The 13,403-nt window shown below is 33.1% G+C and overlaps 3 protein-coding genes and 1 pseudogene across 6 annotated transcripts; all 4 read left to right on the top strand.

Moving 5' to 3' along the window:
- Positions 1-1,045: 1,045 nt before the first annotated feature.
- LOC107022680 (monothiol glutaredoxin-S3-like) lies at positions 1,046-1,657 on the top strand. The gene has a single exon (XM_015223277.2). The coding sequence runs from the start codon at positions 1,133-1,135 to the stop codon at positions 1,442-1,444; it is 312 nt and encodes a 103-aa protein (XP_015078763.1). The 5' UTR covers positions 1,046-1,132; the 3' UTR covers positions 1,445-1,657.
- A 2,191-nt stretch (positions 1,658-3,848) lies between these two features.
- Positions 3,849-7,151, top strand: LOC107021579 (E3 ubiquitin-protein ligase Topors). 2 transcript variants are annotated; one of them, XM_027917459.1, is made up of 5 exons: positions 3,849-4,223; positions 4,386-4,514; positions 4,652-4,709; positions 4,872-5,107; positions 6,235-7,151. In XM_027917459.1, the coding sequence occupies exons 1-5, from the start codon at positions 3,907-3,909 to the stop codon at positions 6,302-6,304; spliced, it is 810 nt and encodes a 269-aa protein (XP_027773260.1). In that variant the 5' UTR covers positions 3,849-3,906; the 3' UTR covers positions 6,305-7,151. The 2 variants fall into 2 exon arrangements, with proteins under 2 accessions (XP_027773260.1, XP_015077754.1); XM_015222268.2 differs by having other exon boundaries at positions 3,851-4,223; positions 4,377-4,514.
- An 886-nt stretch (positions 7,152-8,037) lies between these two features.
- On the top strand, positions 8,038-10,246 carry LOC107021446. Of its 3 annotated transcripts, none has more exons than XM_015222114.2 (2): positions 8,038-8,188; positions 9,636-10,217. In XM_015222114.2, exons 1-2 carry the CDS (start codon positions 8,122-8,124, stop codon positions 9,977-9,979), a joined length of 411 nt encoding a protein of 136 aa, XP_015077600.1. In that variant the 5' UTR covers positions 8,038-8,121; the 3' UTR covers positions 9,980-10,217. The 3 variants fall into 3 exon arrangements, with proteins under 3 accessions (XP_015077600.1, XP_027773236.1, XP_015077601.1); XM_027917435.1 differs by having other exon boundaries at positions 8,064-8,188; positions 9,623-10,246; XM_015222115.2 differs by having other exon boundaries at positions 8,080-8,188; positions 9,578-10,246.
- A 1,280-nt stretch (positions 10,247-11,526) lies between these two features.
- Positions 11,527-12,987, top strand: LOC107022375 (annotated as a pseudogene).
- Positions 12,988-13,403: the final 416 nt, after the last annotated feature.

Here is a 13,403-nt window from a genome sequence, read left to right on the forward strand (position 1 = left end):
CCCCACCACCACCCCAAAAAAATAATAATTTTGATTTTAAAAAATATTTTCAATGTCATAAATTACTTTTTACTCTAGTAAAAATAAAAGATGTCTCTCAAAAACATTTTTCATTCATAAATCAACCACTAAAAATCATTTCCGAAAAATATTTTCTACTCACTAACCAAACATGAGAAAATAAGTCCATAATCTACTTGTTTTCCAGGAAAACATTTTCTAGGAAAACATTTTCCATGGAAAACATTTTCCTCCATACCAAACACACCCTTAGTTCCTTACATTTTATAGTCATTTCCCAATTAACATCTTTAAAAATATTTTATTTGTTATATTTAAAGTGTTATATAGTAAAAAATTTTAGTTTCTTAACAAGTGTGTATAATCAATAATGGACAAGTATTATTGAACAGAGGGAGTATTAAATAAAATATATCACTATTATTACAGAAAAGGTCAAAATATCTTTAAACTATATTAAACAAATAAAAATATCATTCATTTATAGTTCGATAAAAAAATGTCTTTATTATTAAAATGCATTTTTTCAACTAAAAATATTATTTTATTTTCTTTGAACACATTCTTCTCCTCATAATGTTTATTTTAGCAAATGTTTAATTTGGAAAAAAAAATTCTTGTTTTATAATAATTTTATTTTATCATTATCTATATGAAAATAGAATATGAGTTTACTAGGCTCTTATATATATGATTTGTATTATCCTTAAAAGAATACAATAAGTTATTCTATTTTAATTGTTAAAATGATATCAAAAAAAAAATTATTATTTCCTACTTTTCGATTAGTTGAAGTGAATTAAAAAAAAAAACTAGGATAAGGTTTCCTAAAAGAAATATTCTCACCGAAAACAAGATGTGTTTAAATAAAATTTAAAAAAAAATGACATTTTTATCCATTTAATAACCATAGGAGCATTTTGTATCAACGTATTGAAGCCACGATACTAGTACTACTTTTTATTTTAATTTTTTGGATTCTTTTCTTTAAATTAACATGCATGTAAAATCTATAAATACATATCTCACTGGACCTTTTCCTTTAAAAAAACTCAAAAAAGTCTTTCAACAAAATCACCAGACCTCTCTCTCTGTTTATATTTATTTTTGTATGGAGAGATTAAGCAAAATGGTAACAGAAAAGCCAGTTGTGATATTCAGCAAGACTGGTTGCTGCATGAGCCACTCCATTAAGTCTTTCTTCTCCGATCTCGGCGTTAACACCGCCGTTTACGAGCTCGATGAGATGCTAAGAACTGGCCGTGAGATCGAGACCGTGCTTTCGAATCTCGGCTGCAATCCGACGGTGCCGGCGGTGTTCATCGGCGGACAAATGGTCGGTGGAGAAAGTGAAGTCATGAGTCTTCATTTGCAAGGGGCCTTAAAGCCTAAACTCAAAACCGCTGGTGCTTTATGGGTTTAATTTAATTATATATAAATAATCAAAATGATAATGTTCTTTTTTTTTTTTTGAGAATAATACTCCTAGTTGGCGTTTAATGATCGACATGGATCGTAATGAAATAATGAATACTCTTTTATTACTATTGTTTTTTATCCCAATGTGAAACTTCCAAAAGGAAGATAATATGTATTGAAGTACTTTCTCCGTTTAAAAAAGGATGGTTTTGTTTTATTAGGAATAGAGTTTAAAAAAAACTTTTTAATCTTATGGTTTTAAATTAAAGTTATGTCAAATGTATCAAAATATCGTTTAATATTGTGGTATTAAACATGTCCATGTGAAAAGTTAAAGTTAAAGTGTTGCCAAAAAAGAAAATGAATCATTTTTTAAAAACAAACTAAAAAGGAAACGAACCATTCTTTTTGAAACAAACTAAAAAGGAAATAGGGTCTTTTTTTTTTTTTAACAGATGGAGTACTTTTTATAGCAAGAAAAAGTAAAAATGTGTAAGAATCTAACTTACATGCACTACTAACTATGTAAAAGAAGGGTCGGAAAAATCCCTTAATTTTGGTTTATTGTTTAACTTTATCCTCGTCGTTAAAATAAAGTTAAATTTACCCATTTTCGTTAAAATAAAATTAAATTTACCCCTTCCATTACTAATTTCACCATAATTACCCCTCATTTAACGGAATCCCCAAAATTGACCCCAATTATTCGAATTTTTTCAAAAACCCATATTTTCTATTTTTAACCCAATGCCCCAACCTTTTAGAGGATAACCCATTTCTCTTTTACCCATTTTCTCAAATTTTCATATAACTCATTAACTTCTCCTTCATTGTTCTTCATTTCTCCTTCCTCCATTTTTTTTATTTTTAAATGTATATTCAGAAGAACGATGAGATGCAATAATAAAGGATGGGAGGTTGTAAGTAGAAAAAATAGTAGTTGTTTGAAAAAGAAAAAGGGGACCGAAGACAGAGACAACAACATAGCTGAAAGATGGGAGATTTTGGGTATTAAAATTGATTAGTAGTTTTAAGTTTTTGCCTCAAAGATTCAATCTTTGGTTCTTCATGTTCCAATGAGGATGATGTCAATAAAATCCAAAAGGGTATATGAATTGAATGTGTGTTAGTAATTTTTGCCTCAAAAGATTCAATCTTTGATTTTTTACACTTTGTTCTTCTTTATTAATTTTTGCCTCAAGAATTCCTTAATGAGTTATAGAAAAATTCATTAGGTACAGACAGGGGCATTAGTAATATTATGAGGATTGAATTTTGAACTGAAAAGTTTAAAGATTTGTTCTTTAATGAATGGGAATAAGTAAATGGAAATGGGCATATGGTATTGGGTTAATCAGGTTATTTCTTAAAAGGGTCAGGTTAAAAAATAGGAAATAGTTTTTTTTAAAAAAAATTGGATGATTGTGTCAATTTAGGTCAATTTTGGGGATTCCGTCAAATTAGGGGTAAATTTAACTTTATTTTAACAATGAGAGTAAAGTTAAACAATAAACCAATGTTGAGGGATATTTTTGACACTTTTTCCTTTTATATATTATTTTATTGTAATTTCCGGTAAACATTTACTTGCCCTTTCTTTCTGTATCTATGTAGCCAATCTAAATAAACTCCGAGTCTTGACAATTCAATCGAAAAATCAACACGAGTTATGGTGCATTAGTGGAAGTGTTTTATCTTTAACTTGATGTTTTGAATTTAAGTTTTAGGTATGAAGAAAATCATATTAGGAGCGCTATCTTCGAATAGATTCTATAATATGCGATTTAAATTTAATCAAAACTTTAATATAGACTTTAAACACTGAGTGAGAAAAGAAAAAAAATAAAAATAATTCAATCGAAATTTTTTTTTATCACCATAAATACATATATTAGTGAACGAAGAAATATTGAAATTTTAGTTTGTAGTTAAATTCTGTGAACTTTAGCCACTATTTTTAAGTACTTTTATTTTATTTATCATATGAACCTTTTTTTTTTTTGAACTTTATCATATGGACACTATTATTATATAAAGATATAATTATTTTATTGAAATAACACCACGAGTTGGAGCGACTTCAAGAAAGCTCTCAACCAGCATGTCACGCTACTCCCGAGCTATTCGCACTCATATATAATGTTTTTTAATTTTATGTAACGTGAATAAATTAAATAAATTTTAATATAAAAATAAAATGCCATTGAATGACCAACAAAAAAAGAATATATCTATACAAAGCTTGCTCAACCCGTACAAAAGGATTAAAAAGTACTCAATTATTTTCGATTTGTATGAATAATATTATATTTTTATTTTACTAGTAATTAAGTTAATTTATTCTATTTTTTCTCTTAATGAATAATTATATTTATTTTAAATTATAAATTATTACCCAACCATATAACATTATAACTGCCATCAAAGTCTAAACCAGTTGACCCGACTTGAAATTGTGTCTCTCTTATGGACTCCAGATTTAAGGAAATTGCCACCGCCGTTGCCCGGCAATCATGTCCGATATGCCTCTGCCGGATACACCATCGGAGCGCGGCGGTTGTTATCCCATGTATGCACGCCTATTGCATCGTTTGCATCCGCAGATGGAGCGATGTGAAGAGAAAATGCCCTCTTTGCAACGCCGACTTTGATTCATGGTTCTCCAGAATCAGCTTCTCCTCCCGGACCTTCCAGAAAGAGCAATTATCATCTCGTAACGAGACTAAGAAGTTACACTCAGGTTTTGTTCCCTCTAGGCTGAGAGACCGATTGGCGGACCGAAGGTTAGTTTTTTTTGTCCTTTAAATTATCTATCAGTTTTAGCTCATAAACGAAATCGTACTGCTAACTTTTAGTGTTGAAGTATAATTGATTTGAAATATCCCTAAGTTGCTCCGAATTATCCCCAGTGAGTTTGTGATTTTTATGTTGGACAGAGTGATTAGGAGAAGGAGAGAAGAGTTGAATACTTTTGGCTCCAGAACGAGGCCGTTCCCAAGGCGTCGATCCTTTGATCACAATGGAGCTTTGAATCCAGATGATATTACTAGGAGAATCATTCTCTGGCGTTCCAGGTACAAATGCCTACTAATTATTTGTAATTTCTCCTTAATATGCTATTCCATTTACGTATCTATAGGTGTCTGAATTTGGTCTAGAAAATCCTAATAGATGATATTTGTTTGACCTGGAAATGCATACTTTGTTGCAGCATTTATGAAGAGAGATTGCAGGCTGTTCCTTTTTCATCTAAAAATTGCCTTATGCAGGTAATGCTTAGCCCAATGGATTTATGCATTTCACTAAAGATAGCTATTGTTATATCTACTATCTTGATAATAAGAACCAGATGACTGGAAGTTGTCTGTCTTAATTGATTCTGTTTGAGATGACTAAATTTGCTTATAATTTTACTGTGTTTTAATTTATAGCACATGGATAATAGGAGTACCAAAGAAAAGATGTTACAGAGAATAGAACCTTGGATAAGAAGAGAACTGCAGGCTATACTGCGTGATCCAGATCCATCCATTATTGTCCATGTTGCTACCTCACTTTTTATCACTGAGAATACACATTCAACACAGTGGTGCGACAGAAATGATTTTCTTGCTCCATTGCGGCCCTTCTTGCATGAACGTGCAGAAGTGTTTTGGCATGAACTAAGGTATCTCTCATTCTACTTCATTGAGTCTTTACTTTAACACACGAAGGTATACTTAACTAATAACTTTATTACACTAAGCCTACACTAAGCAGAGGCTGATTAATTTCAGATTATTTTTTATAATGGTCATGTGGGATCTAGCTTGAGCACAACCCGACTATTACACCGGATACTTGCTACCCACAACTCGCACATGTACATACTCATAAATGTTTAGGCACATGTGAAGTGATCAGAGTTTTTTGTATTTGCTGGGATTTGAATCCTGGTCACCAGGATTCAAATCCATCTTGTTAATCTCTGCCATACCCTTTTCGGGGTAAACCCATGTTAGACTTTGAGTTTTTCTTTGTGCGCTAGATTTATAGCTGTGAGATCCAATTCCGTCAAGTGTCTTAGCAAACGTTTATGAACATTGAAGACAGTGGATTATGTCTTTGAATTTCCACCTTTGAATACTGAGATAGCATCCATGAACTAATTTGTATAGTTCACTTATTGCCACCACAGGCAGGAGGCTTAGGATATAATATAATTGGCTAATTGAAAGTTCTGTCTGACCTGCTGGCGTTAAGCGTTGCATTGAATTCATCTCATAGAAAGAAAGGGAGATAGTACATCAAGGTTTATCAGTCAAACTTTTTTTTCACTAGAACTTTATGGGCAAGTTAGCGCTCTAAATAAGTCCGTCCAGGTTAGATACTGGCAATGCCATATTTACAATGATCTATTTAGAATTAGAAACTGCTATCCTGGTTTAAACTAACTGCCAGAGCTGCAATTGTAACAGTAATAGAACAGGAACAGTGAATATATTTTCTTTTGAAATGATATCCACTATTTTTTAAGTTGCTCTATGTGTAGCTATTTTCAACTAATGTTCTTGTTCCTGTTGTTTTATTTTTGCCGTTTGGTTTCTTTCTTTTTTTAAGAAATATTTTGTTTTAGTTTGTTTTTCCACCTTTTGGTTTCACTCTTGTTCTTTTCAAGTAAAAAAGTTTGTATGTATAAAATTTTAGTCTCTTTCTGCCCCTCGTTCTCAATCTTTAAAGCATTGCTGTGCAAGACCATTTTTTCTTTTGGTAAAGCATACCACATTCTTTGACCTAAAATAATATTCTTTGTAGGTGCTTTGCCGAGAGCCCTTTCTCTATGCAAACATATGATACTGTGGTGGAGTACTACTCCTTGGACTAATTCACCAGTACCAATCATCAATGCGTTGGCTACACTCCTGGGGGTTACAATGGATTGAGAGGGATAAGATAGTGTTGTGCTCCAGCATAGTCATCTGATCATGGCTATAAGGATGTTGGAATCTGAATTCTTGCAGCAAATGGAAGATCAGGCCGCCAGTTTTTCTTCCTTAATAGCCAGTTAAGATTGGTTGAAGAGCCCCCACTATGCACTGCTCCTTATGGATGAAGTCTTGTTGCCTTGGCTTTGTCTAGGCAGGGATGAGCATATTTGTTGTGCATATTCATTGACCTTTTTCGTGAAGTCCAAGACACAGTAGAAGATGACTTCTTGTGATTAGCAATCCAATAATAGGAGAGTCTGGAGAGATCTAGAATGCTCAAGTTATATTTCTGCAGTGGTTAATCAAAGCGTGACAGGAGTTCCTGAGGAGTTAGCATTTGGTAGACGATGTGCTAGTGACCTGTTTGAGCTCAACAAGACACTGTTTGAAAAGTACGGTTCGACGTTGGTGGACCTAGTTTTTCCAGTTATATCCTCTGTGAAGTCCGCATTTTGAAGAAGGAAGAAGAACCTTGTGTTGATAGTTTGCGAAGTGGATGATAAGCCTTTCAAATAGAAACTGTACAGGGTTGCGAATCTCTTGTGTGAAATGCACATGGAAAGATGTTTAACTGCGCAGTGTCATGTACCAAATTAGATGGTATACATGTTTCGATATTAAATTATGTCGTTAAGATGTGCGTCACTCTGTAAAATCTTAACTTTTCTACATAGGACCAAAAGATTATGCATGCATAAAGAGAGAAATTCATTGCAATCCCAAATATAGACAAAAATTTATGTATGTTTACCAGCCACCAAACGTGACATTTTTCCATTAATATAACTGTTTAAATATATATTTTTAGAGGAAAAAGCTCAAATATGTTATTGAATTTTCAGAAAAGGCTCATTTATGTCGTCAGTTAAAAATTTGGTTCATTTATGTCATTACTGTTAAAGAAAAGACTCATTCATGCCATTATTTTTTAATTGATTTTGCAAAAATATTTTTGACACGTGACCAATTATAATTCGGTCATGTCATCAATTTTTTAAATAAAAAAATTAGAAAAACAAATCATTTAATTTTTATTTAGAATTTTGATTTTTTATTTAAAAAATTGATGACGTGGCCAAATTATAATTGGCTACGTCATCAATTTATTTAATAAAAAAAATTAATTCAATTTTTTTTCTTCAGAATTATTATTTTTTTTATTAAAAAATTGATGATGTGGACAAATTATAGTTGGTCAAGCGTCAAAAATGGTTTTGTAAAATCACCATTAAAAATAATGGCGTGAATGAATCTTTTCTTTAACGGTAATGAAATAAATAAGTCAAACTTTTAACTGATGGCATAAATAAATTTTTTTTTGAAAGTTTTAATGACATATTTGAGCCTTTTTTTCCCTTTTTATGAGGCTTCTTGCTTTCTCGTATTCTCATTCACTATCTTCAGAATTTCGTACTTGATCTGAAATCTTATTTGTATATATGTTGCTGCAAAAGTTGATATGATTTTTAATATAAATAAAACATATCAGTTTGTTTTTCAATATTAAATTTCTCACAAGTAAATGTAGAGCACAATATCGTAAATATAAGTTGATATCCTTCGATTCAAGAGTATGTTAGAATTGTCTTATTAAATTAATTCTTTTTACATATATTTTTATAATGTTTGAATAAAATAAAATATAAACAAATAAGTTAAAATTCATTATTTTTAAGTTTGTAGTGAATAAAATGAATATAGGGTGTGGATTTAAATGCAATCGTGGAAACCCGGGATAAACCCTACGACTGCTGTGACCCTCCTGGATCTGCCCCCAAACGGTATGTTCGTTTCTCTCATTTTTATCGATTTTGATTGCTCAGAACGAAGCAGATGCCAATAGTTTTGTTGATGTAGTTTCTATGGTGTTTTCCAAGTAGTATTCTAGTTCCATGGGGAAGATAATTAGATCGAGATATTTAAGCCTTAATTGGAGACTGATCCTTTATCCAGGAAGCTTTAGTTATCAGCTTATTATTTATTACTATTATCTGCAAAAGATGGAAATGTACAATTTCGTTTTACTGTTCAATTAGAATTTTCTTTGATAAATGTGATTCAATTTGTTTATAGAAAACAAACACACATTCTGAATGCGTAAGTTTGTTAGGTTAGGTTAATTTGGTTCTATTGATTGTTCAGACTAAGGATTGAAGTGGATCCTTGGTGTAACTGGTAAAGTTGTTGCCACGTGACGTGACCAGAAGGTCATAGGTTTGAGCTGGTGTGTGTGTGTGCGCAATAGACCCTTGTGGTCCAGCTTTTTCCTGGATCCACACTTAGTGGGGGCTTAGTGCACTGGGCTGCCCTTTCAGTTTTAGAGGAAGATGTAAGGATTGTGAGTTAGATAGAAATTCTAAGGCCTTTTGATTTTGTTGGAGTTCCAATGAAGAATATGGAGCAAGCTCTTGAAGTTAATGTGTTCTTAAGGATGATTGAACTCTTTCAGTCTAGGATATATCTTTTGGATTGTTTCCATTTTATTTTTATGTAGATAAGTCCTGGCTTCATCAGTTATCGTACAATATCCATGAATTTCAGCCCTCTACTTAGCTTTAGACACCACTTTTTGTACAACAAATTAGTGTTTACTTGTAATGATGCAATTCTTTTATGGCTTCCGCTTCCAAGAGAAGAAGATCTAAATTTTTCATTCGGTTTAGCTCTTTCTTTCCCTCCTCTTTGGGTACCAACACCCAAATAATGTGAGGATGAGAAGAAAAAAAATAATTCCTCCTAATTAGGCTATCGAAATCGTGACTCGTGAGCATCTGCATGTAGGTTCCAGATCCAAGTGGTAGTATCAGGCCCTTTAGCTATTGTTCTTGAGAAATGACCCGGTCTGGCCCATTCCTCGAAAGAAGTTTTTTACGGGATCCCTATCTACCAAAAAGTGACGTCTTTTGATATCAATAAAGCATATGTTGAAACATTGTTACAAAAGTTTACTCGTGCTCATTCTCTAGATAGATGGTTATCTTATTTGCCTCTACATGCCATGGTAAAAATCATGTTTGCTATTTTTCTTCTCCAAGAAAAAAATGGTTTAAATGTGTTAAAGAGCAGTATGTACCTCCTAGCTAGGGTAACAGTATATTTTATTGTATTCGATAATCTTAATTCTTATTGCTCCGAGTAACTGAGGACTGTTTGTGTTTGCTGCAACCAAGTTGTACATGTCACAGGGGTTGGTTCTCCATTGAGACTATTTTAAGTTTTGAGTTACAGGACCAACAATGGCGACTCAGGAGAAGAGTGAAGTGATTGAACCACCAACTACAGTAGACAAACAATCAGAAAGTTACTCATACACTACTTGGGCAGGTAAGATACAAGAACAGTACCAGAAAGTGAAAGAGAATGCAGAAACCTACCCCTATGTTTGGGGTTCCTATACTGTTGTATACGGAGGATTGGGGCTCTGGTTTGCCTATAGATGGCGAAGGCTCCGCAAAACAGAAGACAGAGTTAGAGTCCTTCAAGACAGACTTCGCAAACTTGTGCAAGCTGAAGAGTCGACAAGTTCATCTGTACCCAAAGCACCCTCATCTAGTGATAAATCAACAAGATAGTTTGTGTTTCTCTTTTCATTGAAGTTGTGTTTTTATACATTTTGCTTAAAAAATGAGTTACCAATGACTGCAGTTGGTCACACAATTATCCGGCTTAATGGAGAAAAAGCCCCTTGGTTAACAACATAATGTACTGCAGTGTGCATTTGTTTGATACATTCTTTGTGAAAATCCCCTTGTGTACAACATAATAGAGTATACTGTTTTTGGTAAAACTAAACCGTCTTTTGCACCAAAATAATTTGGCACTGCCGTATATTCTTTCTAGAATTTATCTGCTGAGTCTGATGTGGATGTTGTTAAAAGATTTGATCTAATTTCTCTTTGAACTTGGCAATTTGATGCTCCCTCCGATCGGAATTTGTCATGATTTCTATTTTTAGAGTCAAACTATAAAAACTTGACTAATATTTTAAGATGTATTTTTTCATTATATTGATATGTAAAAAATTTCATATAGTTTTAAAATATCTATTTTTTTGTTTAAAATATTGAATTAATATAATCTAATTTATTTTTAAAAATTAATCAAATTGACTTTCGATAAGCGTAACATGACAAACAAATTTGGACGGAGGGAGTATCTTACACTGTTGGAGGATGACATGGCAAAAGGCGTGGATATATTATCTTTTAAATGTGAGCTTTAACCTGACATATTTTTCTAAACTGTTAATTGCCACATAATAATATGCAATAAAAATTGTGTATTTCATCTTTACTTTCTCTTTATCTTTATTAATATATATCGTCCTCTTTAGAATAGAAATAAAAATAGAAATAGTAATAGAATGATAAAGGATTGTATTATAGTTCTATAAATGGGATCTCTATGTAAATAATGTATATACACAATTCAATTATATCTTTTTTTATATTTCTCACAATATGATACTAAATAACGCGAACAGAGAGTAATTGTACGCACTTTTAGATGTAGAAATGTTATTAAAAAGAATGGAATTAACATTTTATATAATTTTAGGACAAAATGGTTAAGTTAAACATGAAACATTAAAGCTCCATACACGTTTAAGAAATAACAATATTGATTTCTTGTTTTATAAAAAAGAAGTAAAATTTTAAAAAAAAAACTAAAAAAAATACATCATATCTTAACATGCATTTTTTTAAGAGAAGGAAATATTATAGTAAGAATAAAAAATAACTTCATTAACCTTCCAATTCCTTTTGTATGGTTTAATCTGAATGAACATCTACAGAAGTAATTGCTGTATCAAGTACATGCCCAATGCCACTATTATAAACACAATAAAAATGCCAGAAGAGACCAACAAAGAGAACTCCTGCATCAACTGCCAGAACTTGCACCCAATAAATATTTCAATAACAACTGCCTACATGAGATTAGAAAGGAGGAGTGCATCTTAGTTATCTTTCATTGTCAATATTTTTCCAATAGAAGAGGAAATTGCAAATTTACACTAAGGGAATGTTAGCAGATAACCTGTTATCATATAAACTTACAAGCAAGACCAAAAGATAAAACATTAAATTGCAGTGAAGAATTTCAATCTAAGGATTATATGGCAAGTTGCTTACAGGTCAGGAGGAAGACCCATAGCACTGATGATAAGAGTATTTACACAAAGATCCAAATTTGCAATCCCCATACTTCATGTAATAATGACATTCAGGTAGACGGTAGCCCAGGTCTTCTATTCCAAACTGTGATTTACATTGTGAGGTTTTCTAATATTGGACTTGCTGCTAATTAACACAAGTAACTTTTGAATATAAGTTATATGGCTATATGTCATGCATTTGATATTCTTGCAAAACTCTCATGTATAAGACTGTAATGTTCACTGTTATAATGCTAGTTGTTCCTGGTTATGATTTACAGTATTATATGAGGACGGGGATGTGCAAGTTTGGTGCTTCCTGCAAATATCACCATCCAAGACAGGGAGAGGAATCTCCAAGCCTGGTGATACATAACATTTATGGTTACCCGCTGCGACCGGTCTGTCTTCTTTTCATGTTCATTATGTTTTCCTTCTGTGTCCTCGTATCGCTATCTCCATTGATTTGTGTTTTCAATTCTTTTGCTCGTCTCCTTTGAAAAGTTTGACCATTAAATTATCTTTCTGATCTGGTTCATTGAGTTCGTTTCACAGAATGAAAAGGAATGTGCACACTATATGAAAACAGGGCACTGTAAATTTGGTATCACCTGTAAATTTAACCATCCACAGCCAGCTGGTGTGCAAGTTCCAGCATTAGCAGCTGGACCTTTTCCTTTGCCAGCGGCTGTTCCACCGCCGGCCACTTATCCAGAACTGCAACCTCTTCCTCTTCCTGTTGATTCAGCTGAACAATATGGAATGGTTACTGGCCAGTTATAGGGCCTGCTCTGCTTCCAGGTTCCTATATTCCTGACACATATGGTCCTATGCTTTTTCCCCCTAGAGTGGTTCCTGTGTCGGATTGGACTCCTTATCTGGATATTATAAGTGTTTGTGGCAGCTGTTGATATAGATCTTTACTGAAATGCATTATTTATCGAGCAAGTATTAAATTATCTGGTGCAGGGTTCTACTAGTCCAGTGCCATACCAAACTACTCAATCTGCAGCTGGAGCAGGTCCAGTGCCATCCCAAACTACTCACTCTGCAGCTGGAGCAGGTCCAGTGCCATGCCAAACTTCTCTCTCTGCAGCTGGAGCAGGTCCAGTTTATGGTCATACACGACTATCTGCTTCAGCACCTGCCTACGCAAACCCATATGCATCTCTTACTGCTTCTCTTGGTGCTTCAAGCAGCATCCAGGATGGACTTGCATTTCCGGAAAAACCTGGGCAGCCTGAATGTCATTATCTGGTGCAGGGTTCTACTAGTCCAGAGCCATCCCAAACTACTCAGCATGCAGCTGGAGCAGGTCCAGTTTTATGGTCATACACAACTATCTGCTTCAGCACCTGCCTACGCGGGGCCATATGTGTCTCTTACTGCTTCTCTTGCTCCTTCGAGCAGCATCCAAAATGAATTCTGGTGCTAGATCACACACTACAAGATAAGAAATGAAATATTATAGCTAAAGAACTGATATTCATATTTTTCTTTGATTAGTGATCCTAAAGTATAACAAAAGAATTTTCTTCAACAGGTAACTAACAAGGCAAATAAAAAAATAGCTATATCTGTCAAAATCAAGACAACTAACAGATCAGAAAAAATATGGTAGGTTTCAACTGCATACTTATCTAAACCAAACATTTAAGTAGGAATTAGCAATCACATTCTAAAATTAAATCACCAAGTAGAAGGAAAATTTTCTTAAGAACAACATCTTCAGCATGAGACATTAAAAAATGGTAACAACAAAAACAACAACAAATCCATTGTAATTCCACAAGTTGGGTCTTGAAAGGATAGTGTATACACAGAACACCTAGTGTAAA

The sequence above is a fragment of the Solanum pennellii genome, chromosome 6 (genome assembly GCF_001406875.1).
Source record: "Solanum pennellii chromosome 6, SPENNV200".
Classification (NCBI taxonomy): domain Eukaryota; kingdom Viridiplantae; phylum Streptophyta; class Magnoliopsida; order Solanales; family Solanaceae; genus Solanum; species Solanum pennellii.